At 40.7% G+C, this 23,610-nt stretch overlaps 1 protein-coding gene and 1 pseudogene across 3 annotated transcripts; one reads left to right on the top strand and one right to left on the bottom strand.

Annotated features, from left to right (window-relative positions):
* The first annotated feature begins 1,645 nt into the window (after positions 1-1,645).
* Positions 1,646-2,505, top strand: LOC135932486 (phytanoyl-CoA dioxygenase, peroxisomal-like; annotated as a pseudogene).
* Positions 2,506-5,903: 3,398 nt separating this feature from the next.
* Positions 5,904-22,739, bottom strand: eya3 (EYA transcriptional coactivator and phosphatase 3). 3 transcript variants are annotated; one of them, XM_065470515.1, is made up of 19 exons: positions 22,633-22,739; positions 19,295-19,390; positions 18,059-18,108; positions 17,888-17,982; positions 17,722-17,802; positions 17,575-17,629; positions 15,638-15,747; positions 15,238-15,375; positions 14,973-15,058; positions 14,224-14,401; positions 13,188-13,309; positions 12,830-12,913; positions 12,639-12,728; positions 12,132-12,190; positions 11,880-12,040; positions 11,387-11,501; positions 10,994-11,115; positions 10,775-10,875; positions 5,904-9,225 (listed from the first exon to the last, which is right to left on the bottom strand). In XM_065470515.1, exons 2-19 carry the CDS (start codon positions 19,340-19,342, stop codon positions 9,145-9,147), a joined length of 1,776 nt encoding a protein of 591 aa, XP_065326587.1. In that variant the 5' UTR covers positions 19,343-19,390; positions 22,633-22,739; the 3' UTR covers positions 5,904-9,144. The 3 variants fall into 3 exon arrangements, with proteins under 3 accessions (XP_065326587.1, XP_065326585.1, XP_065326588.1); XM_065470513.1 differs by having other exon boundaries at positions 13,188-13,357; XM_065470516.1 differs by lacking the exon at positions 15,238-15,375 and having other exon boundaries at positions 13,188-13,357.
* Positions 22,740-23,610: the final 871 nt, after the last annotated feature.

Genomic DNA, 23,610 nt, shown 5'->3' on the forward strand with positions numbered 1-23,610 from the left:
GAAATGGATGAAACAAATCCTGACTGGGTTCCAACGCTACACATGGGGCAGTCTGAAATCCCTGCTTCAAACTACATGCTACATACCACGATGCCAATCAGATTACTTCTTCCATGTGAGGGTGAAAAGGTGACCCTTCTGGATAAGATGGTGATGGTCTGCTGCATTTTCATGAACATGTGCCCCAGTGTGATAGTAAAACCAGGGAAAAATGAAACTGTGGAGGTATGGTACAGATGACACAGGAGCTGTAATTTTCCATTCTGACTTTATTCATCTCCAAACTACAACTGGACACATTGCACCAAAAACCAGCAGAACCCCTCCTCCCGACCTGGGTGTGAGTGGAGCCCTCTGGTGGGCCACCACACATGCCCCCCCCCAGTAGAACCATCCACTAGTCCAAAGCCCGGGGCTTAAGCAAACGGCCAGAACGGCTGAACCAGGGAGGTGGAGAACTGGCTGTGGGCCCACTAGCTCGAGCCGAACCTGCCATAGGTTCCTTGACTGGTTTCCTTGAGAAAAGGGACCCCCCAGGGGGTGGGAAGACAGCACAGAGGTATCGAAACATGGGGGGAGGCTCTCAGGCAGAAACTCCCCAGGTACACGGAGGGGCTGACCAAGGACCAGCTCAGCTGGAGAAACCCCAAGATCCTCTTTTACTGCGCTGCGTAATCCCAATAAAAGACAGGGAAGACGGTCAGCCCAGTAGCCACCTGTCAAAGAAGCCCGGAGCGTGGCCTTGAGTGACCGGTGAAACCGCTCGCACATGCCGTTAGCCTGCGGGTGGTACGCCGTGGTGCTGTGGATCTTGACCCCCAGGCCGTCAGCCATGACAGACCAAAGCTCCGAAACGAACTGGGGGCCCCTGTCCGAGGTAATGTCAGCGGGGGGACCAAAACGCGAAACCCACGTCGACACGAAAGCCCTGGCCACCGCCTCCGCCGTTGTGGAGGCCAGGGGTTCGCCTCTGGCCACCTGGTTGTGCGATCCACCACAGTCAAAAGGTGTGTGAAACCCTGCTACTGCAGAAGAGGGCCAACTAGATCGACATGCACCTGGTCGAAACACCGACCAGGGACGCGGAAGGGTTCGAGGGGCACCTGCGTGTGTCTGTGGATCTTGGAACGTTGGCATGGAACACACGCCTCCACCGATTTCCGCAGGCCCGGCCAAACGAACCTGGTGCTGACCAGCTTGACTGAAGCACGTACGCCCGGATGAGAGAGGGCGTGGACGGAGTTGAAAACGGCGCCACGAAAGGGGAACGACCAGTCGCGGGCGACCGGTAGAAACATCGCACAGCAAACGTGGACTGCCCTCCCACACTGGCGTGTTCTCCATCACGAGGCCCATCTGCACGGAACGAAGTGCAAAGACGTGCGGGTCGGCACGCTGCTCAGCGGCCATGGCGGCGTAGTCGACACTGACGTACACAGGAGAAACCAACATGCGGGACAGACAGTCAGCGACCTGGTTGGAATTACCAGCCACGTGCTGAATGTCCGTCGTAAACTCCGAAACGGCCGCTAACTGGAGCTGCTGGTGCGCGCTCCATAGGGTCAGAAATCTTGGACATAGCGAAGGTCAAAGGTTTGTGGTCGACGTACGCAGTGAAACTGCGACCCTCCAGAAAAAATTGAAAATGCCACGTCGCGAGGTGCAGAGCCAACAACTCTCTATCGAAAACGCTGCACTTGTGGTCGGCATCATGGAGCGTGCGACTGAAAAAGGCGAGCGGCTGCCACCGATCTGACCACATCAGAAAGCTGTCTCTAAACTACAGGACTTCCAGGAGGATCCTGAACTCTTCCGGTACAGCTCTTTACCAGCGATCCCTAAGTACATTGAGTGTTTCACTGGACAGAATATCATGGCTATGTCCACATCCTCGGTGTCGCATCTGTATATCTTCGCATGCATCAAGACATCATGGCTATGCACACGACGCTGATCAACAAACCTCCTGATACAAGTAAGAAGACGTCCTGTCATCCATTGCATCAGGATCTGAATTACTTCCTCTTTTGACCATGTGATGGGATTGTCTGTGCATGGACAGCTATGGAGACAGTGAACAGGCAGAATGGTTGCCTGGTCGTCCTGCCAGGACCACAAAATGGCATGGTGCAGGAACATGACTATCCTGAGTTGGAGGGCTGAGTGAACAAGATGTACCATGGAGTCCGAGACTATGACCCACAGTATCCCAGGGTACACCTAGAAATGGAATAGGGTGACACAGTCTTCTTCCACCCTGCTCATCCACAGTCCTGATATGAACCAGACACTGGGCTTCTCCTGGCTATAGTCATCTCCTGTTAGTATGCCAGCAGTAATTGCTATTATATTGATGTGAAAGGAAACACACATTAAAACACAGAGAAAGAGGTGAAGGAGATTGTAGCGAGGAAGTATGCTGTTGGTGATGAAGTCACTTTCAAAGACACCCGGGCCATTCTGGTTTGTCTGGTGCAGGGATATGAACATACTCCTGCAGGGTGATGAATCTGAGCTGAAACTTCACCACATCAATGCAGCGGCTAAATGAGAAGCAACAGGCTTGCAACACTGCAACAAAGTGTTGGGGGGTTTTCTGCTGAGTGCTGTGCAAGGGTTAAAAAACACTGTTATCTAATTTTTTTATACACTGTCACTAATTTTCTTTAACCAAAATGCACTGTATTAGTCTGTGTATAATTCTGACATTTAACAGTGTTTTACAGCACAGAGATCCATTTAAAATCCATCTGTAAAGTTGTTTAGCCAAGCGGAGAAAAAAGAAGACACTAATTACAAAATGGGCAAATTTAAATGATGGATTTTCACAAGTTGATACATCCTCTATCTGCTGGTGGTACATACCGTGCAGGGGCCATGTTGGTTTCTCCTCTTCATCTTCTTTCTTGGGTTTCTGCTGCCTGTGGTATTCACTGATGTGGTCGGTTGGTGCCATCTTCCTGATGTATTCGTGGATGTTCGTTATCTCATCCTGGACTGTGGTACTCACACTCACAAGTCCCCGGCCTCTTTCACTATGCTTAGCGTACAGTCTTGTGGTGAAACCCTCCATGCATGGTCAGGAGCTTTCTTGTCTTGATGTCAGTGGCTTCTATCTCCTCCTTTGGTCAGCTCATTATCCCAGCAGGGTACCTGATCACATGCAGGGCGTAGGTGTTGATAGCCCGGATCTTGTTCTTACCGTTCAGCTGACTCCTCGGGACTTGCCTAACTATCTGCAGGTACTTGGTGGTCGCAGCTTTGCTAGTGGCCACTTCGTGGTTCCCATTTGCCTGTGGGATTCCCAGGTACCTGTAGCTGTCCTTGATGTCTGCAATGTTGCCTTCTGGTAGTTCGATCCCCTCAGTTCTGACTACCTCCCCTCTCTTTTTTACCATCCATTTCTCCAGTCCAAATGTCCTTGCTGTATATCCTGGTGGTGTGGATCAGTGAATCGATGTCTCGTTCACTCTTGGCATACAGCTTCATGTCATCCATGTACAGGAGGTGGCTGACAACTGCCCCATTCCGTAGTCGGTATCCGTAGCCAGTCTTGTTAATGATCTCTGAGAGGGTTCAGACCTATGCAGAACAGCAGTGGGGACAGAGCATCTCATTGGTAGATCCCTCAATTGATGGCGACCTGTGTTATTGGCTTGAAGTTGGGCTCTAGTGTTGTATGCCACATCTCCATTGAGCTCCTGGCCTCACAGGCCTTCTTGTAATCAATCCAGGCAGTGCACAGGTTGGTCATTCTTGCTTTGCAGTCTCGGGCGACTGCTCTGTCTACCAGTAGCTGGTGTTTCGCTCCTCTGGTATTCCAGCCAATTCCTTTCTGTGCTCTGCTCATATATTGAGCCATGAGCCTGTTCATCTTAGACACTATGATACCTGACAGGAGCGTCCTTGTGGTATTGAGGCAGGTTATTGGCCAGTAGTTGGATGGGACTGGTCCCACTGGTCCACACTAATAAATATGAACCCACACCAAATCTATGCCATCCCAGAAATAATGTACTGTCAAACAGTACTTGAGAGTATTTATATAGTATTGCATTTAAGCCAATGTTTTGTTTAAAAAGTGTATTTTAATATGGCATAATCAACAGATTACTCAATTACTAAAATAATTGAGAGCTGCAGCCCTAGTTGTTAGTCTGACTTGTCTCCTTGACCCTTGCTCAGGCTTGGATAAAAATAATGTCTGGCTTCAAATTAATTAACTACACTGCTTCTGATGGATCTGTGACCAGATTGTTATAGTGTATTTTTATTTTTTTAGTGATTATTGAATTGTAGAGGCTGGTGAGAAACAATATTTCAGTTCAGTCTATGTATTTTTCTGTAAATACCATGCGAAATGACAATAAACCTTCTTGAATCTTGAATTATGTACTAGCACACCATGTAGCTGAATTGTTTCTCTATAGGAGCACCACACACATATCTGTTTCCAAGATAATGATGGAAGAAGTGTATAAATGAAACTCATGGGCACTTGCACAGACGTTCACTGTGTATACTATTGCTTTCTGAGTGTCTCACTTCATAAAGGAATTTTTCTAACAAATATAGTTAGATACTGGCATATAGGATTGTTTGGAATCCATGTTTGGAAGATGGAAAACTGTTATTTCATCTCTTGGTTTAGCCTTGATCGTTGCAATTGCATATTTTTGATTGTGTAGTTTCTGTATTATTTATTGATATGCAACAGAATCTCTAAAAAGATGGAAACTGTGACACCTGATAATCACGTTCATTGGCAATTTTTTTTTCATTTCTGCAGGAACAAGAAACAAAAACAACAGTCAATTTCCTTAAGTCCTGAAACCTTTTAAATAAATGTTGTCACTCAGCCCGGGTATTTGTATACATTAACATCCTGTCCCAGGATAGACGCGTCGTCTTCTTTCTTAAGTAATAAGTAGTAAGTTTAGACCTCGATTGAACGCGAGTAACAAACAGATTCAAGTAACTATTTGAAGAGTGTTTCCCATTCATGCCACAGTTGTTAAGTTTTATTTTATTTAGTTTTATTTTGTTAAGTTGAAGTCTGTTGATGGTGGCAGCAGCATAAGCAATATATTCCAGATATTTTAATTTTCCTCAGGAGCATTTTGCAGTTTGTCCCAGAGGATCCTAAGTTGTTTCAGGACCAGGTTACATATATCCAGGTGTACCTCGGGGTCTTTTCCCAACTGGGTGTCCCCTGAAAACCTCAAAGAGGAGGGGCTTGGGATGTAGGATGAAGAGAAGGGCAAGGAGGGTGGAAGAGATGAAGCAAAAGAATGATGGGTAACTGAAGTAAGTGAAGAGAAGGATGGAGGAAGATAAAAGGGAGGTGGGGAGAGTGGAGGGGTGAAGGGAGGATGAATGAAATAAGTAATGTGTAGAGAGAAGAGGGGTGGAGGTAATATTTATTTATCATGGAATTACAAGTTAACCTGGTCATGAAACTGATCTTCAGTCAATGATTCAATTTGTAAAACTGAATCTGAAGTTCTGAAAATATGCACTTCAATCAGTAGATGTTGCTGGAATGAAAATCCACTGTGAATCCACACAGAAGCAAAACTAGAAGAACTGCATCTTTGTCCAAAGAATTATGGGCCAAACTGTAGTATTTATTTTAAACTTCAGGTAAGCATTTCTTGGGCCTGTGTGGACACAAGTGAGCAATGGTTGGTACAGCTATATTAATCTTGTAATAGAGAAACCAAAAAGTCTACTTCCCATTCTCATTAGAAAGCTGACTACACTGGAATCTAACTTTAAGGTTATATTTAATCTAAATATGTTATTTCTACTACTATAATCTACTGTCTTCTGGTCTATATTTACAGATACATTTCTTTTTAATTCCCCCCCCCCCCATTTGAATAAAATAAAAACACACAAACTTGAGTCTGAAACCTTTTAAAATGTATTTACATTATATTGTCTTACACAGGAAAACCTTACAGGGCTGTTGGGAGGAAATAGTGATTACTGTCATTAAATAATTAGCATTGATTATTATGATAGTGTTGAGTTTTCAGGCTCTCTATGTGACCGCAAACAGCCTCACATGTCAGAAAATGAGATGAAATATATATAAAATAAACAGCTTTTGAATAACAGCAATATTTGGCATGAAAAAAAGAAAATCTAAGATTATAGTCCCTTAAACATTTCATGGTCATTATGTACGGCCATGATAATATACTTCAAAACAGACGTGACATGCAGACAAAGTAAAGAAATAAACATTCAATAAGCTGAACAGATGCAAAGGTCTCAGTTTTCTGTTTGAGGACTGCTCGTTCTCCCTTTGATTCACTAAGGTAGTAACTGAACGACAGAACGAGCACGCTTTGTTACAGCTGCTTCTGACCAGCCATAAAAAATAAAACACCAAACATCGGGGATTGTGATTGTCTAAGCGATGCTAAATGTTTCACAGCAAAAGAAAAAAAAATCTCCTCGTCAAAAGGAGGAAAACATCTGAACGCCAAACTTTAAATTTCTTTAAACACTGAGCCGCAGTGCATGTGGAGTTTTCTACGAGACCTTTCAGTTGCAGTGCAGACAGAACAATCAAGTCAAAAAAGTCAAACTCAGTAACAAAAGAAAATCTCGACAGTACTTAAAAAGTATTGAGATAAAAATAAAGTAAAATAACACTTTGGAGAATAACAATGCAGAGATACATGTATCAAACATAAAAAGATATTTCCCTTTGAGATTAAGCAGACAGATGATGGTTAAAGGCACAATATAAATATGCACACGGGACACAAACAAAACGACACACAAATACACATTCTTAATGGTCAAGCTGCATGTGTGTGAAAATCTTCTTCAGGCTCAGTTATTGTTCAGTCTTAATCTCAGACTGGGGAAGGTCCATCCCTCTGCGCTCCTCGCCGTCTACATAACAAAACAAACCCCACGAAATACAGTTAATGAGCAAAGTAGAAGTTTATTGCACTGTCATCCTTTATTTTTGATTCCCTCCTATATGATTTAGAAAGACTTTGGGTTGTTGTGAGGCTGAGTGACGATAACTCAAAGTAACTGAGGAGGTGTGTAAAGCCATTTCTTGTTTACTTCTTTTTTCCCCCTTTATTATAATAATATTTGGGTCTTAGACTGCCTTCTGTACCACTTTCTGACATTCACAGACAAAATTATGACAGCATCTAATTATTAATCATCTTCCTAATTAGTAATTTGATGCACATCATATCTACGACTCCAATAAGACCAACAGAGCCTCAAAAAGCCAAAAATATTCAGCTGCAAGTTTTCTGGTATTTTGAAAAACAATGAAAAAATACTTTTATGAAAGAAAAGAAAATAAACAGACAGAAAGAAAGAAAATCAACAAACAACAATGACGATGAAAGAAAAACAACACTCCAGAATATTTCATGCTTTCATCTGAAAGTCAGCAAGTTTCCCAGATTATAAGAATAACTCACTGTGATGATCTCTGAAGAACAAAGTTTCATGATCGAGGACTTTGATTAATCCATGTGTGAGAAACTCAGCCATCAAGTTTACACATAAAAATGCTACATGATCTTCGGGTGTGTAACATTTCTCTAAAACCACAGATGGGCTCAGTTTTTCTTTAAATAGGAGGAAAGTGAAAAAAAGATTTCTACTTTGTGATTAGCTTATGAACAAAAAATAAACTCCCATTAATCGGGTGTTCACTTGTACTGGAACAATTTTGGAAAGACCAAACCAGCACACTTGAACCAGGCATCAACAGATCCACATCACAGTGAAATGAATATGATAGTGCGGACATTTGAATCACGGTTTTGTTCTGGTTACAGATTAAACACTCCACCTCTCTTCTGGGAATTCAAGGACACTTGGGACTGCGCTCTGAGGAGCCCAAAGGACACAAACAATGTTGATTATCATTGGCATACGGTGGAAAAAATGTTTTTAAGTCCGTATATAACAAAACTTCAGCTTTCGCTTAGTGAACACGCTTCAGTTAAAGAAGCTCTTTACAGCCACAAGAGGAAAAAGGATAAATATCTGACGTTGGTGTAGTTAAGTCTCACTAGGATGTAGTTCTACGTATGTAGTCCAGCCCTGGAGTGTAACTGGAGGCTATTATAATATTTATTATTTATCATTTATTAAACTTTTATTACTTATTTTTTCAGTATTCTGTTAAGTCACATATTTGTTTTCTTGCCTTATAAAACATCAAATGAAGCCACGAGTCTGAAAACCACACAATGGGGGAAAAATAATAATAATAAAATTGTGATCCTTCTGCCCAGTCATCCATGAAACTGATGATGCTCTGTGCATTTTTTCCCACACTTATTACCACTTCCTGCAGTTTGCACCTCTTATCCTTAGCACACGCTCAATGACCACGGATCACACAGTGGAGAGGTCAGAACTGATGGTGCTGACTGATGGTGTGGTTTGGTCTTGTCGTGATAGTCAGAGATTAATGGCCCCCGCCGCCCTCCATCACTGAGTACCTTTTGTTTAATAACGGTCTGGCTACATGAGAGGCAATACATAAAAGTGGGATTAATTGATACCTGATGACTGTCAGGAACATGATGGAAAAAAAATAAAGGCAAAATTATGCTTTCAAGTCACCCCAGAAAGAGATTTTTCAAAATAAAAAGCTATAACAACCTCCACAGACAAAGCCACCAACAAACAACAACGTCTCTTTAGCCGTTTAAACTCAGTGAGAGTTGAGGGGTGATGTTCGCTGCAGGACATTTGGATGCTTATGTGAAAACAAAAGCCAAAAACCGTGAAGAAGCTGGATAATAGAAGTCATCCCTTCTGTGTCCAAATCAGTGCCAGTTTCAGCCGCAGTGAGCTTAGCTGCCGTAGAGGAGGGGGTGCTGGGCGAGAGGAACCTTACTTCTGATGACTGACGCGTCCAGTTTGTTTCTCGCAGGCGGCTCCGACCCAAAGTCCGCCTCAAAACGTTCACCAACACACAGCGAGTTGCAAGTCGTCGGAAAGCGAGAGCAGATTTCTAACAGGTGAGTGTGGATTGTTGGGCTTGTGGAGAATTATTCACACACACAGTTTCACTCCACAAGTCACCAGTACGACGACAACATTTTCCCTTTGAGTGCGCAGCATTCAACAGCATCCTCGTTACAAGAAGTCCAGTTCCAGCGCTTGGTGAAGGGACACGAGGTCGCCGTGACTGGAGATCCGCCAGAAAGGCATGTTGTGCTGCAGAGGGAGGGAGACAAAAAATTAGGCACAAGAAAGCAGAGTGTGTAATTGTAAAGAGCACAGTCTGACAAAGTGTTTTGTTCACATGAGACTTTATGTTTGTGGGTCTCCCGTCTACATATGGCAATTTTATTTACTTTAATTGTAGAAAAATCAGGGTTTTGGGGGGGGGGGGGGGGTCACTACACTTTTAAGCCGGACCGCTCCAACAGATTGTGCAAACATACTTAACCCTACTTTTTTGATGAGCAAAGGAATTTTTTATGCTTGACTAATTAAACATCTCTTAAAACCACTTTACTGCAGAATGTTTTCATGCAAGAAAATCCCTGCATTTATAATCACTTCTTAAAAATACATAGACAAAAACACAACTTTCTGGCTTTTATTTTGAAAGTTTACTCGTTGTCAACCAGTTTCCCCTGTCCTTCTCATCTTGTATTTTTTTCCTGACAGGTTAACTTCGTACCATTCAGGTACTTTCTCTACGGAGCCCCTCTGATGACATGGTCCAAAAAATAAATAAATTGTGGCCACAAAATACTACTTCTTGCTCTCGAAATAGTATAACGTGCCCACGAAATACTTATTTGTGGCCAGGAAATACTATTTCGAGGGCACGAAATAGGTATAACGTGCGCACGAAATGCTAATTTGTTGGTACGAATTGGGTATAACGTGCCAACGCATTATGCATTTGTGGCAACGAAATAGATAACATGCGCACATCATATTGATACAATTCCTGGACAGGGGCGTAGAGAGATAAGCATAAGAGTAGGCTAAACCTATACACCATGGACAGAGACAGTATGATTGAGTTTTATTTTAGGCTGGGAATGAGCTACAAATGCATTTTGAAAAGCCTGGCAATGCAAGGAACTATTATTACCGAGAGACATTTAAAAAGGATATTGAGAGCCCAGTTGCTTTACAGACGTAAGTACGACCTGGACGCCGCGATAGATTTTATTGTCAACCAACTGCAAGGGCCTGGGAAGTATCACGGTTATCGGTCAAGTGTTTCGTGGCAACAAATTAGACTTTGTGCCCACAAAGTACTATTTTGTGGCCACAATTTATTTATTTTTTGGACCATGTCATCAGAGGGACTCCGTATTTCTCAGAGAGGATCTAGGATGAACCTGCTCTGGAGATTCAAGTCAGTCTAAACAGTAACTTCAGCAGGTGGAAAAATGGCTCTTGTATCTTTTTTGTTTATTGGTTATAAACCATCTTCTTTCATTCCACACTGTAAATAATAGTTCAAGTCAATGTCGTCCAGGATCATATTCTCCTAGTAAACCCTGCCTTGTTTCTTTTTCCTGGTACATGGTCTCGTGATCAGGAAGAAAAATGACAACAAAAACCATGAGGAACGTGTACCTGCATCTTTTTTCCTAAAAATCTGAAATTCTGCCTGTCCACACAAAAACACAATCTAAGAATTTTCCCATTAAAATGGGTCAAAATCATAAAATGCTGCAGATCATCCAATTTGAAATGAAATAGCTTAAGAAAAAAAAAGGCAAAATTTGAGTTTTACCTGTTTTGCTGCAAATTCCTCATCTCGGCCGTCACCTATCACCACATAAGTCACTTTTTTCCCAAAGCGAGAGACGATCCTCTCAAAGCAGCTCTCTTTCCCTACATGACAGGAAACCACAGGGAAAAGGAAAATAAAGAATCACATAAAGATATAAATAAATCTTTTTTTTAAAAAAAAAAATTTATTTGACACAGAGTAATCAGGTTGCATACGTACCTATTTTTGTGGCACTGTAGATGTTTTCGATGGGGAAGACGTCTCCCAGGCCGTAGAGCAGCACTTTGGCCAGAGCTGGAACCAGCTGAGTCGTGGTGACTAACACGTTCATACACTTCCCCCTGTTGGTGGGTGACACACACACACACACACACACACACACACACACACACACACACACCATCATAAATTCAACTGTATTTGATTTGATTTATACAGGACCAATTCACAACAACAGTTGCCTCAAGGCGGTTTACATTGTAAGATAAAGACCCTACAATAACTCAGGGTTATGGGTGAATCTCAAAGATGCAAACAAAATATTTTAACAAGGAGTAACTAATCTACGACACACTACCTACGAGCTAAAACGATAACCTGAGGTGCTCAAACCTGGACTGGATGAGCAGCAGAGACTTGAGTGCAGTGCTGAGCCAGGAGTCTGTAACATTCTCGATCTCGGACTGAAGCCTCAACAGCAGCTCCCTCTTCATGGGATTCAACAGGCCTGGAAGACCAAAAGAAACAAAGCAGACATCTATGCTTAGCCTTTGAGCCTCTTCACCGCAAGGTCTAAACTCCATTAGGAGCAACACAGAAATGCACTCCTTTTATAAAGTGTTTACAATGATCCACCTACTGTGGCTCAAACTCCAAAGTCTGAGTGCAGCTCAGCTCTTTAACAGTTTGCGGTTTATTTTTGGCTGCTGCACTGAAACATTAATTTGTTTAACAAGAGCAGGAAAACAAAGAGCTTAAGTTCCAGTCACTGCTGGTTTCTGGGAGCTGGGAAGAAAAGTCTGGTGTTTTAATGTAAGAATGTATTTTTCCTTCATCTGAGCTGCTGTCACTTAAGCCTTCAGAGGACACTGCTTTGCAAACTCACCCCCGACATTTCCTTTGTAACTATTGTAGATCTCTTTTAGCCGGCGGTAGCGAAAGGCCAGTTTACGCATCCACTCCACCCCTCCCTGAACTCCTGTGGTGGTTCCTGATGCAGCTCCACCGCTGGGGCCGTTAAATCCATCCGCCATGAAGTTGTAGTTGCTGAAGCAAAGAAAAAGCACCTGTGATTACTCAGAACGACACAAAGCATTTTGTAGTGGCTGGGTTAGTTAGCGGGCAGCGTGTAACACACCTCAGGTCCTGTCCATTGTCATCAGAGGCCACATCCTCAACATGGACTTGATCACACTCCTTGAAGAAAACACAAGTAGAGGGATTCTTTTCCTAGTTTATTTAGGAACTATTTAAATATGAAACTAAAACATGTATAACAAGTAATTGTGGGGCTTTTTGAACACCTTCAACCTGTTAAAACGGAAGGAGGTGGAACCAGAAAAAACACTCACCAGTTCCCTGATTATTATTCACATGTATAATAAGATGCCTTTTGATTGGTTGTAAGTTTAGAAGTGCTCATGTCAGGAAACAGCGCCGCATTTGTTTGTTTAATGCAGTTCAACCAGTTTTTGACAGTCAGTCTATTGTCTATCTGCCTTCTTCCATCTGACATGCAACTCAGTGAGTTTGTAAAAAATTTAATTAAATAAAACCTGGAATTCTGGTTTGTACCAGGTGCTGTGAACAAGCAAAAGCTGCTCATCTCCCATATTCACTCCAGTCTAAACAAACTTCACTGTACCTCGAGGTCATTGAAGAAAAGATGGGTGTCTGCCAGCTCAAAGATCAGCTCCTCCATCTGCAAGCCCAAGTTCAACACAGTCGCCGGGTCCTGAACAAAAGAAAAGAGACCCACAATAAGCATGTTACACAATTCAATAGGTCTAATTTTTGCATTGTAAGCTCAAAGGTTTAATCTTTGGAAAAACCAACCTTGCCAAACTTCTGAGCGTAAGAGCCGGTGAGCAAAGAGTGGAATATGATAATAGTTTCATCCAGATCCCATAAAAAAATGCGCTGAAACACAAAAGAACAAGATTACTTGTTGGACTGCACTCCATATTACAGTGAACTTTTTCCTGCTCCTCTAACTTTCCCATTATATTTCAAAAAGCATGAAAAAAAAAAAACCCATAAACATAACTTGGGTCCGGAATTGACACAGAAATGGTTCAGTTCCTATAATAGTTAATTAATATATCTATCATTGTAAAGATTTCACAAATGTCAAAACAAACTTACTGCTATTAATTATATCCAGTACTGTTTAATAAGCAAATTAAATGGTTACCTCCAGGTCACTCTCAGCAGGTGGAGAGTTATCAGACTTCTTGCCCTTCCCTTTGGCTTTGCCCACCGAGTTCCTGCGGCCGACCTCGTCCTGATCTCGAGCTCCAGCGGGCACTGCCACAGCTGTAGGAAGAGCCGCACAAACAGGCAGGTTTTCTGGTGGGGACGCATCTAAAATGAGACCAAGAACATGAGCGTGGCAGCCAGCATAAAAAACAACCTTTTAATAAGAGAGCAGCCGAAAGAAGATTCTTATTTTAGTTATTTAGATTTTCCACTTAAATTCTTTTTGAATTCCACAGCACATTATGGGATTAAAAAGGAGAATTGGCTGCAGACTTTTTCACTTGTTTACTGAGGTGCAGATCCAGAATATTAGCTGCTCTCTTCACACTTCAGTGTAACCTGGTCTAAAGCTGACAGTTTAATGTCTGATCCAACTACTTTAGATCTTAAATTTCTCATCTGCATCTCTGAAATGTCTGGAGCCGTTCAGGGCTGCAGTGGACATCTAAAACGAGCTCCAGACAGAAAACAAAAAACAGAAGAGTTCTGTTATAAGTTCCTCCAGGATGTAGAACAAATTGCATCTTGAAAATGAAATTGTAGCCAGGTGCACAGGAGAACTGATAAAAAATAAAATAAATTAAAGTACACTATACTTCATCGTAACTGTTCAACTAGTTTGATAAATATTTCTACACAATAACACAGGCACCTTAACAGTGTGTGCAGTATTCATTTAGTTATTTTTCAGGTTTTTATTTAAATAAAGTTAACTTAGAGAAAGACAGTACCATGAGAAGTTTTTGTTTAAGTATTCTTACTGTGCTTTTTCCTGCTTTAAATGTAGGTAAAGCAATGTGTGTTAATGTTACACAGCTATTTACCATGTGCTGTAGAACAAAGTGCTGACAAAAGAACCAAACGGGAGAGGCAACAAAAAAAAAAGAACAAAGTGCTGACAGTTATTTAAGGTAAAGAAACCAAAGGCAGAAAAAAAGGTAAAAGGCAAAAGATAATGAAAAGCCAAAAACCTCTAGGAGGCAGTCCAGCTGAGGCGGCCTCCTCTGATTTCACTGCTGAATATCCGGCGACACCCGCACCGCCACCGTGGTCATCACTGTTAGGTAGCCCAGCAGGCACGTAGCTGGGAGGAAGAGTGTAGTACTGAGAGAACTGACTCTGTCCTAGAGAGTTATAGCTGCTAAAATCCTGGAGAGAAGTGAAACAACAAACAAACGTGATTAGCAGAATGATGGGAAAGGACTCCACGCAGGGCTGAGTAACAATACGCGGGAACAATCTCATCTTTTCAAGAAGTTCTAATATCACTGAACATAACACAAACTCAGGTCCTGTGTCAGACAGTAAGATGAACCCTCTGTGATCAAAACTTGATCACAAAAGCATCCACTTCCTGTGGATTTCTGCCCTCACTCAAAGACATAAATACTGAAGTAAGTTTGAGCTGAACTTTTGCTCACATTGCAAATGCTTTTAATATCCTTTTATAGATCACTATGTCTAGCATTCTAATCTCCTACCACAGCACAGAATAAACATGTTGAGCACACACATACAAGACTTCTGCATTCCTTGCTTGAGATTTGCACCATATTAACACTTTGCTTGCATACATTCATAGCTTGAAAGGAATTTTTTCCTTTTAATTTTTGGTCATTTTAAAGACAATTTTCCACTCCTACGGTGCACCAACCGCTCTTAAAAACACACACAAAGATAATTTTATTCTTCATCTTACTGGAGAATCACTCATTCTCACCTGATGGGTCACCGCCGAGGCGGTTGTAGTCGCAGCAGTAGCTGAAGGGATGTTGGAATACACACTGGATGTTGTGAAGCTTGAGCCTAGAGTAAGAAACATTCGCATTAAAAGAGATGCAAAGACTAAAATATAAAAATAAAAATACTTCTACATGATGTTATAATGGCAAGAGAGGAAATCAGAGCTGTGCCACTGCAGGTTCTCCTTTACTGTGTTCTTCAGGTATTTGCAGACAGTGAGACAGAGTGAGATGGCAGCTTGCCTTGGCTGGGGTATGAGTAGTGCAGCTGGCCTGGCTGGGTTGAGGTATATGTGGAGCTGAAACTGAGAAACCCAGGCTGGCCACCAGAGGGCGCATCAGGCAGCCCTGTCTCTGTTTTTATGCCTGGCCACATAGCACCTGAAGATGAAAGAGAGCAATGGAAGCTGAAGATGAAAGAGGCAGCAGGGGAGAAAGTGGGTCACTGAAGATGCAGCAAAGTTAGTAAACCGGGTACTCCCGTCAAGATTTGTGTTTGTGTTTAAAAGCAGGATTTAAAAGCAGACTGGTTCAGCGCCAAAGCACAGTGAGGCTTTAAAAGCAAAGTCATGAAGTGTGATGCTTGGATTTTAGAGAGCAGACTGTCCTTAAAAAGGGTCGTCCAAAAAGAGCAGGCACTAACCAAAAGGTGGGAGACCGTAGGTCTGGCCTGTTTGGGGGAAGGATGAGTACACAGTGGACTGGGCCAGAGGAGGAAACGCCACCTGACTGGTGTATGACGTTACTGCTGGGCTGAAAGAGAGAGAGAGAATGACTACCTATAACAAAAGTGAGTACACCTGCAGCAGGTGCATTATACAAAACAAAAGAGCCAGGCTTTGTCTTGATGTAAGAGAAAAAAAAAAAAAAAAAAAAAAAAAAAAAAAACACACACAAAGAGTTGGATTTTTCATCACCACATTTACATACAAACACCTACTTTATCACTTTTACATTTATAAAAGCACATTAGTAATCTAACCTGGTGGTCTGACAAACCTGCAACTTGGTGAGAGTAAAAGCTGCTGTACAAAAGGAGAAAACTGCAGCCATCAATAAAAAGTCTTCTTCGGAACATCTCAACAAAATTAAAATGAGGTCCAAACGTTGCAGGTAAAGTCAGGATGCCACAAATCGTGCACCAAGGTTGCTGTGGTTAACTAAAACTACACTAAAAAATAAAACTAGATTAAAAAAAAACATTTTAATTAACTAAAATAACTGAAACTACTGATTTAGGAGTTGGTGAACCTGGAACACTGACAACAATAAATAATAATTTTACCAAACTAAGCTAATAGTAGGGATGGGTACCAGTATCCAGTTCCATTATGGCACCGGTTCTGACATAAATGGTAGTAACCAGACCGAAAAGCTGCACACATTTCGGTGCTTTATTTCGGTGCTTTTTTTCCCTGAGATATCATGCACTTTGGATTCTAGCCAATCATTTTACCTTTCCAAGGATAGTAGGCGGGCCCAGGTACGTACGTTCTGGCGACGCATAGCGTTTTTTTTAAAAGCCGAGAAATGCACCGTATTTGATAGCTTGCTGCAAGACCTCACACCGAGCACATCTGCTGCGGGTGTGGTGCCTGTTATCGGACCCGGAGTTAGCAACATCCCCCAAGAACCCGAAGAGGAGAGTCCTGGCCCCTAGCCCTGCCAGTGTAGCAGAAATGATGACGGATGATGATGGCAGCAGCAGCCGTTCTTCTCTGCGCGAGTAGCTTAATGTTGTTCGTATGTAATTTACGTTGAGTAGGCTGACCATGTTATTAAATTAATGCACGTAAGGTGAACTAGCAAACACCGTCGTAGTTACATGCGGCTGTCTTCTTGTTTGATAGAGTGATACCATATATGCCCTATAGCTGCAGAAAAGGCTAACACTGTTATCTTTTTACAAAAAAAAACAAACCAGCTAAACATGAGAGGTTTTAGGACAAAGTTTGTATTTTCCATTGTTTAAGCACCGGTTCCAACCAAAGGAGGTATGTTGTATCAACAGAAAAGGCAAACTTGGTTATCATTTTGCAGAAAAAAAGAGACTGTTAAAAAAAAAAAAACATGAGAGGTTTTTGGACAAAGTTTGTGTTCTCTATTTTTTAAGCACCGGTTCGAGCACCGTTTAAGCACCGTTTCAAAAGTACCGGTTTGGCACCGGTATCGGATAAAACCTAAAGGATACCCATCCCTAGATAATATTTCAGTAAAATTTAGTTCAGTAAAACAAAACTTGCCTGATGAGACTTTGTATCAGTGAGACTGCAACCAAGTCAACCACTTTCCAAAAATTCTGTGTTTTTATTGTAATACCTGTACTGATTTTTCTAAATATAACCAAATAAAAATAAAACCTAATCAGAACATACAAAACTATAATAACTGACTCAAACAGATCTTATACATTTACCCCACAGTGATCTTCTGATAAGTTAATAACTCTGAGTGGAAACTGATTCGTATGCTTTGTTTGAAAACTTATTGCATATGTGAGTGAGGATGTTGCATTTTTCTCTCTTTAAATCTAAAGTGATTCATAAAGTTTAATGTCTCACTTCCATGCAGCATACTCACTTGCTTCCCTGATAAACCTGTTGGGTGTATTCAGATGTGGCTGTGGCATCAGTGGCTGCAGGAAAAGAGACTATTTTAGCAACAAGAGCACTTACAAGAGTAACATCACTGTGAATTGTTTAGAGCCGAGTCTGTTTCTGTTCGTACCAGAATGACCGTATGAGTTAATTGAGTCACCACATGGTTGAGATGCAGCTCCCCTCTCTGCGCTGGACTGCTCCTGTTCACCTGTGGCCACACGTGAAATGTCAATAAACTACAGCAACATCTTTGGACATTATGAGCCTTTGATTTTTAAACATATTCTACTGACCTGGATCAATTTGGGCTGTGGACAGGGCAGAATATGAGTTCTCCTGCTCTGATGAACCTAAAACAGCAGCTGGGCTCCCATCATCCCCCAAATTACTGAAAGAGCAGGAAAAATGTTATTGTAATTAAACAGTAATTTAAAAAAAGTGAGCCCATATAAGTAGATACCAACCCCGACTCTTTCTTTAGTTCACCATCTACGTCAATCTTGGCCTTCTTTGCCTGCACATGCACAAAAATGCAGACACACAAGTCAGACAGCTCACACGATTTAAACAAAGCAGCAGAACACAGTCAGTTTTATTTATTTATGTAGTTTTAATTAAGAAAAAAAGGTGCATGGGTTGACATTTATCAGCCACTGTGATATCAGCAAGAATAGTAAATGACAACCTTCTGGGTAATAGAACAGTTCTTTACTGCACTGAAAACAAACAATATATAATATAACATCATTATGATCTATGCATCTCAAATCGTCCTGTGTTACAGCCAAAACATTAAACACAATGTATAGAAAATTAGCATAAATAAAGTAGAATAAGTCCATAAAGGTAAACTAACAAAACAAAACTGCTCAGTTACAGAGATTAGAGGGAAAGGGCTAAATTAAATAGAAATCTATAGTTTAAAAAAATACAGGAGTCCAATATGTAAGTAAAATATAATAAAGGTAAAATAATGTTAATAAAACTCAAACTGAATGTTGAATATAGAACTCTAAAAAGTAAAACAGCTCACCACACCAACAAGAGAAAACAGCTGTACACCGCTGTAAATAATTCTCGTGTATACACAGATTTGTAATACTTTAATAGACGTATTGTGCTGGTAGCAGATGAAGAATCTGCATATCATCGATTGTCTCAATTAACCATCAATTCTTTTAGATGATAAAAAGAGAGCAAAAGCCTTTTAATGCTCCACAAAAAAATGATACACTGTGAGAGGTTTTCCTGCCTCAAAACAGGCCTTCGGTGGTGACCATGCAGGTAATCATGATGGGTCTATATACAAATAAGGCAAAAAGTCTGTATAATCTAATTATCATATCATATCATAACTATAAACACTTTCTGATAATTTTATCAGAAAACTTGACTGAACTTGAGTGATTAAGACCTTTAAAAAAACCAAACTGTTAAATGGTGGGTATGCTTAGGTATAATGACCTTTGGCATCTCTCATAGAGATGAACACAAAAACAGAAAATAAAGATAAAGACTGACTGAAGCTGTCTCCTAAAATCCAACTTTGCATTGGCTAAAACAGAAAATGTGAACAGAAAATGAGATTCTATCTTTAATATTTGCATGAACTTTAAGCCACATTTTTGTTATCATACACAAAAACAACAGTTACAGGAAATCAGTAAAGTTACTATGCAAATGACTTCATGCATACTCACCGGCAGCTCCTGCGAGTCATCCATCTCTGCAGCGGAGCGGCCCGACATGTCTGCACACTCAGCCTACTCTCTGTACCTGGAGAGCCTGGCGGGACCCTGCTTCACACCACCACAGAAGCAAAGACAAACAGGCACAGAGTCAATGGTGGGAGCACAGTCTTATATAGTACCCCATATGTGACTCCCCCCTCCCCTTGTCCCATAAAGTGAATCCCTCTCCTGCCCCTATCACGGTTCGATCAGTGGGAAGGCAGTGGCGATGAAGGAAGTGGGGCACCCTGCTCTAATCTCCAGCACGAGACTCGCAGGTGAGGCACGTGTGGCATTGACGCTCACCAACGTCCTCGCCACTCTGTTTTTACTGCAGGATTAAGGATGCGTGCCACCTTACATGCGAACTAACCTACATTCAACGAAAACATACCCTCTGGGAGCATTAGCTGCTCAGGTGCACGCTCTCATATCAATAGATGCCCCGGGGGGATAAGATCTAACCTCGTTTTGTCCACTGCTCACTTTAACGGGCCTCTGCCCACAGCTGGAGGGATGAGCATTTACTCAACTGATATAATGTAAAAGCAATCAGAGAAAATAGGTCAGTCTGCAAATTAACACCAAACCAATGTGTCAGGTAGGTGTTGTTCTTAGAAGTGGTTCATTAAACAACATGCAGGCTTATGCGAGATTTAGATAAGTGAATTAAAATATATATATACACACATACATACATACATACATACATACACATACATACATACATACATACACATACACATATATATATATATATATATATATATATATATATATATATATATATAAATAACTGAATAAAAATGAGAAAATTATTTTGCAGGTCTCTCATTTGAAAAAATTATTAATTGATCATTGGATTACCAAATATCTTTTGTTATATGAGTTCTCAGTCTAATGAATGCCTTCTGCAAAAAACAAAAAGACACACTTAAACCAACAGATATAAATACTTATATAATGCAGCTGCAACATTGGTCAGTTAATTAACAAGAAAATAATAATTGTAGTCATTTAAATGTAAAACCTGGAGTCAGCTTTTCAAATGGGAAGATCTAATTTAATTTTTAAAATCACAGAGTAAAAACTGAGTGCCTTTCAGTTTGTTGTTTGCTGGTCAGACAAAACTAAACATAAAATAATAAAGAAAACCAAAAAATTAAAAGAGAGCTTTCTTTCTTATTTTACTTCCACTTGACAGGGAAAAGATTAAACAAGAAAATAGTCTAAGGAGCTTGGAACCTTCACAGACATTAAACAAGAAAATAATTATTTGATTGTTTGATGGATTTTAAAAAAGTAATTTAAAAGTATTATTCAGGTTTGCAGAGTCATCAGCCCATTTGTTTGTGAAGATAAGAGTCATCTGAACATTTTTAACTGACCTTGTGTATAATGGCAAAAATGTTCTGGGTTACAAGCAGCTACATTAAATACATATATGACTGAGCCTTGTTGACCGCTATCAATCTGTCAGCAAACAACATATTTATCTGGTAGTCCCATTATGTTTTGGCTGACAGTTAAAAGACCTGAAAAACCTTTTTAAAGTATTTTTATTACATTATGATGATAGTAATAAAAAAAAGGTAAAACAGAACATACAGGGATCAAACACTGGGCTAGCTGTTGCTTCAAACACTGGTATCAAGACCACTGAATTCCATGTACTGTGTAGCTATGCGTAATAGACATTTTTGGATAAGTCAATGAAATCCCAACCAATAAAACTCTTAATAACATTTTGATAATTCAGCTAATTTTAATTTGGATGTGCCAAAATTAGTGAATTGCACGTCAGAATAGGGCCGTGTCAAGTACAATACTATAAATATAATGTAATATAACATAATATAATAAAATAATTAAAATATACAAGGCTAGACAGTACTGGGAAAGTTAAAAATAAAATAAAATTTAAAAAAAAAATCTACATTTACTACTAAACCACAAAGTTGCTATTGAAAAGCTTCACATGCCTTCTGCTAGCTGCAGACAAACGATCTTCCAGGAATTTACAGGACATCTGACTGGTCAGTAGGTGGTGATTTCATGCATGCTACAGAGCAAGTTAGGTTTGCAGCACAAGTTACCATGGCAATATAAGATGTAAACTGCCTTCCTAGTACAGAAAAATGAATGGTTAACCCTGAAGTTACCTGGATAAGCCCAAATTCTGCTCAATAAAACAGGCTTCTGATGGCGTCCTTTCAATTGCTGTGGTTTGTTTTATTTAAGAAGGGCCAGGCCATATTTTAATATGAATATTCTATGAATATGAATAAGAATAACACGAAAAGGAAGTGTACAAAGTACACAAAAAAGTAATAAAGCATTAAAAAACGACATATGCAGAGACAAATAACAGAATGACAAAACCATTACTACAAATTTTAAAAGCCTTACTACACATTTTTAATATATACATTTAAATGACTAAAGCAATATGTGGTTAACACGGATTTATTATTACTAATTCACAACTCCCTCCTTACTAATAATTACTAATAACTGGTATCGCTCCTTAAAAATGTCATATAGGTGTATTGATTGCCGTGTGCAGGCTGCAAATCTGTGTGTGGACTGTGATTATTAAATGCGTTTGCTCTAGTGCACATGCTACCATCGTTGTTTGTCCTGTATGTTATTCTAGCATTAATCCTGGAACGACAGATTACATCAAGTCATGCGAAAAGTTCCCGTCCATGACCTCTCCACATGCTAACAAACTACCGTTAGGTTAGCTGAATTTAGCACCCGGGAACAGTTTACTGTGCAGGTGAAGCAAGACATCGGTCTACTTCCTGGAGACCAGTAACTCGTCAGTTCTTTCCGGGGACAACTGAAACATTAATTCGCACAACATACTAAGTCAGACGTGACTAAACAATTTAAAGTGACTGGCACAAACTAATCGAAGAAACAAACAGACCCAAGTAAAAAGCACGAACTCACCAGCATTTAGACTACACCGGAACGCTAGCGTCCCAACGTTAGCAGACAATGTCGATTATCACTTATTCTTTAGTGGCAACTTAAGTACGGTGAATTTTGCAATCAGCTGTTCAATTTCCATGCACTGCAGTCTTCCCAACCCTGTACACTGGGGAATTAATCACTAGCTGTACTTGTTTTCCCCCGGGCATAAAGTTTCCCGTTCCAGAGATTAGTCGGGACCAGCAGCCATTGGAGTGGGCACTGAAATGGCAGCGTGTGAAAGCATCTCACTTCTGCTGCATTCAGCTGCAAAGCTGATTGCAAAACAAACACCCGAAACACAACAAAATCATCGAGACACGTCTTACCATTGAAGGAGTGATGGAGGAACGCTTTTAATTAAGCGCCTTTGGTTGAAACCACCATATGAAGCTTTGTCTGTTGTTAGGGAGCACTATTTTGCAGGAAGTGGTCGTTGCGGACTGTTCTGCGCATGTGCGAAGGGCTGATTCACAGTGAGACGAGAGCGTCGCACAGACACAGGTGAGAGTAAAATGCAAACAGCTGTTATTTGAACAGGTGAGCATGCTTTGAATGCGTCCAGTTTTACCTCGAGGTTTGTTTTATCGCATGAAAGCTCGTTTATATCAAACAAATTGTTAAAAAATGGTACAGTAAGTTCAGACTTTACTGATTTAAACTAGCTCAGTCTAAGATTTAAAGTCCAGGTGTCATTTTCAGCCTTACTGTGCCGTTCAAAAGACTGAACACAATAGTAGCACATAAATAAGTTAACAGTATATGAGCAATAATTCTATTATAATCAGCAATTATTTTAAAATTTAAGACAATCTAAATTTTGAAAGATTTTTAAAACAGTAGACCATCCATCCGTCCATCTTCTTCCGCTTATCCATTGCTGGGTCGTAGGGGCAGCAGCCTAAGCAGCCCAAGCCCAGACCTTACTGTAGTGCTCTAGATTATCTATTTTCTCATTAAAATGTCTTTATTTTATTTTATGTGTAGTTGCCACCTGCACATTTTTTTAAAATCCTTTTTAATGTCTTCTCATACCTCAAGTAACTAACTGAACAATGAACTGAATAGTTAACAATGAAAACCACTGTTAGTTGCCTTATAGTGGAAATATATATGACTATGCACTTAAGTGTGAGTGAACAGTATAATTGTGTAATGTGATCTGTAGTGAGAGTAGTTAGCAGGTGGAAGAGAGTCTGGAGAGAAAAGAGGAATGAAAGGAGAGGGAAAGCTCAGGTTGAGGAGTTTGGAGACAAAGTTTGGTTGAGACGGACATGTGCAGAGGAGGGAAAGTGGATACGCTGAAC

Source organism: Pelmatolapia mariae, linkage group LG22, assembly GCF_036321145.2.
Source record: "Pelmatolapia mariae isolate MD_Pm_ZW linkage group LG22, Pm_UMD_F_2, whole genome shotgun sequence".
NCBI lineage: Eukaryota > Metazoa > Chordata > Actinopteri > Cichliformes > Cichlidae > Pelmatolapia > Pelmatolapia mariae.

Coding starts and splice junctions, on each gene's coding strand:
- eya3 (XM_065470513.1), bottom strand. CDS start 19,342: ATGTCGGGCCGCTCCGCTGCAGAGATGGATGACTCGCAGGAGCTGCCG. Junction 17,983..18,058: donor GAACTAAAGAAAGAGTCGGG/GTTGGTATCTAC, acceptor CTGCTCTTTCAG/TAATTTGGGGGATGATGGGA. Junction 11,116..11,386: donor CTGCTGCTCATCCAGTCCAG/GTTTGAGCACCT, acceptor ACCCACCAACAG/GGGGAAGTGTATGAACGTGT.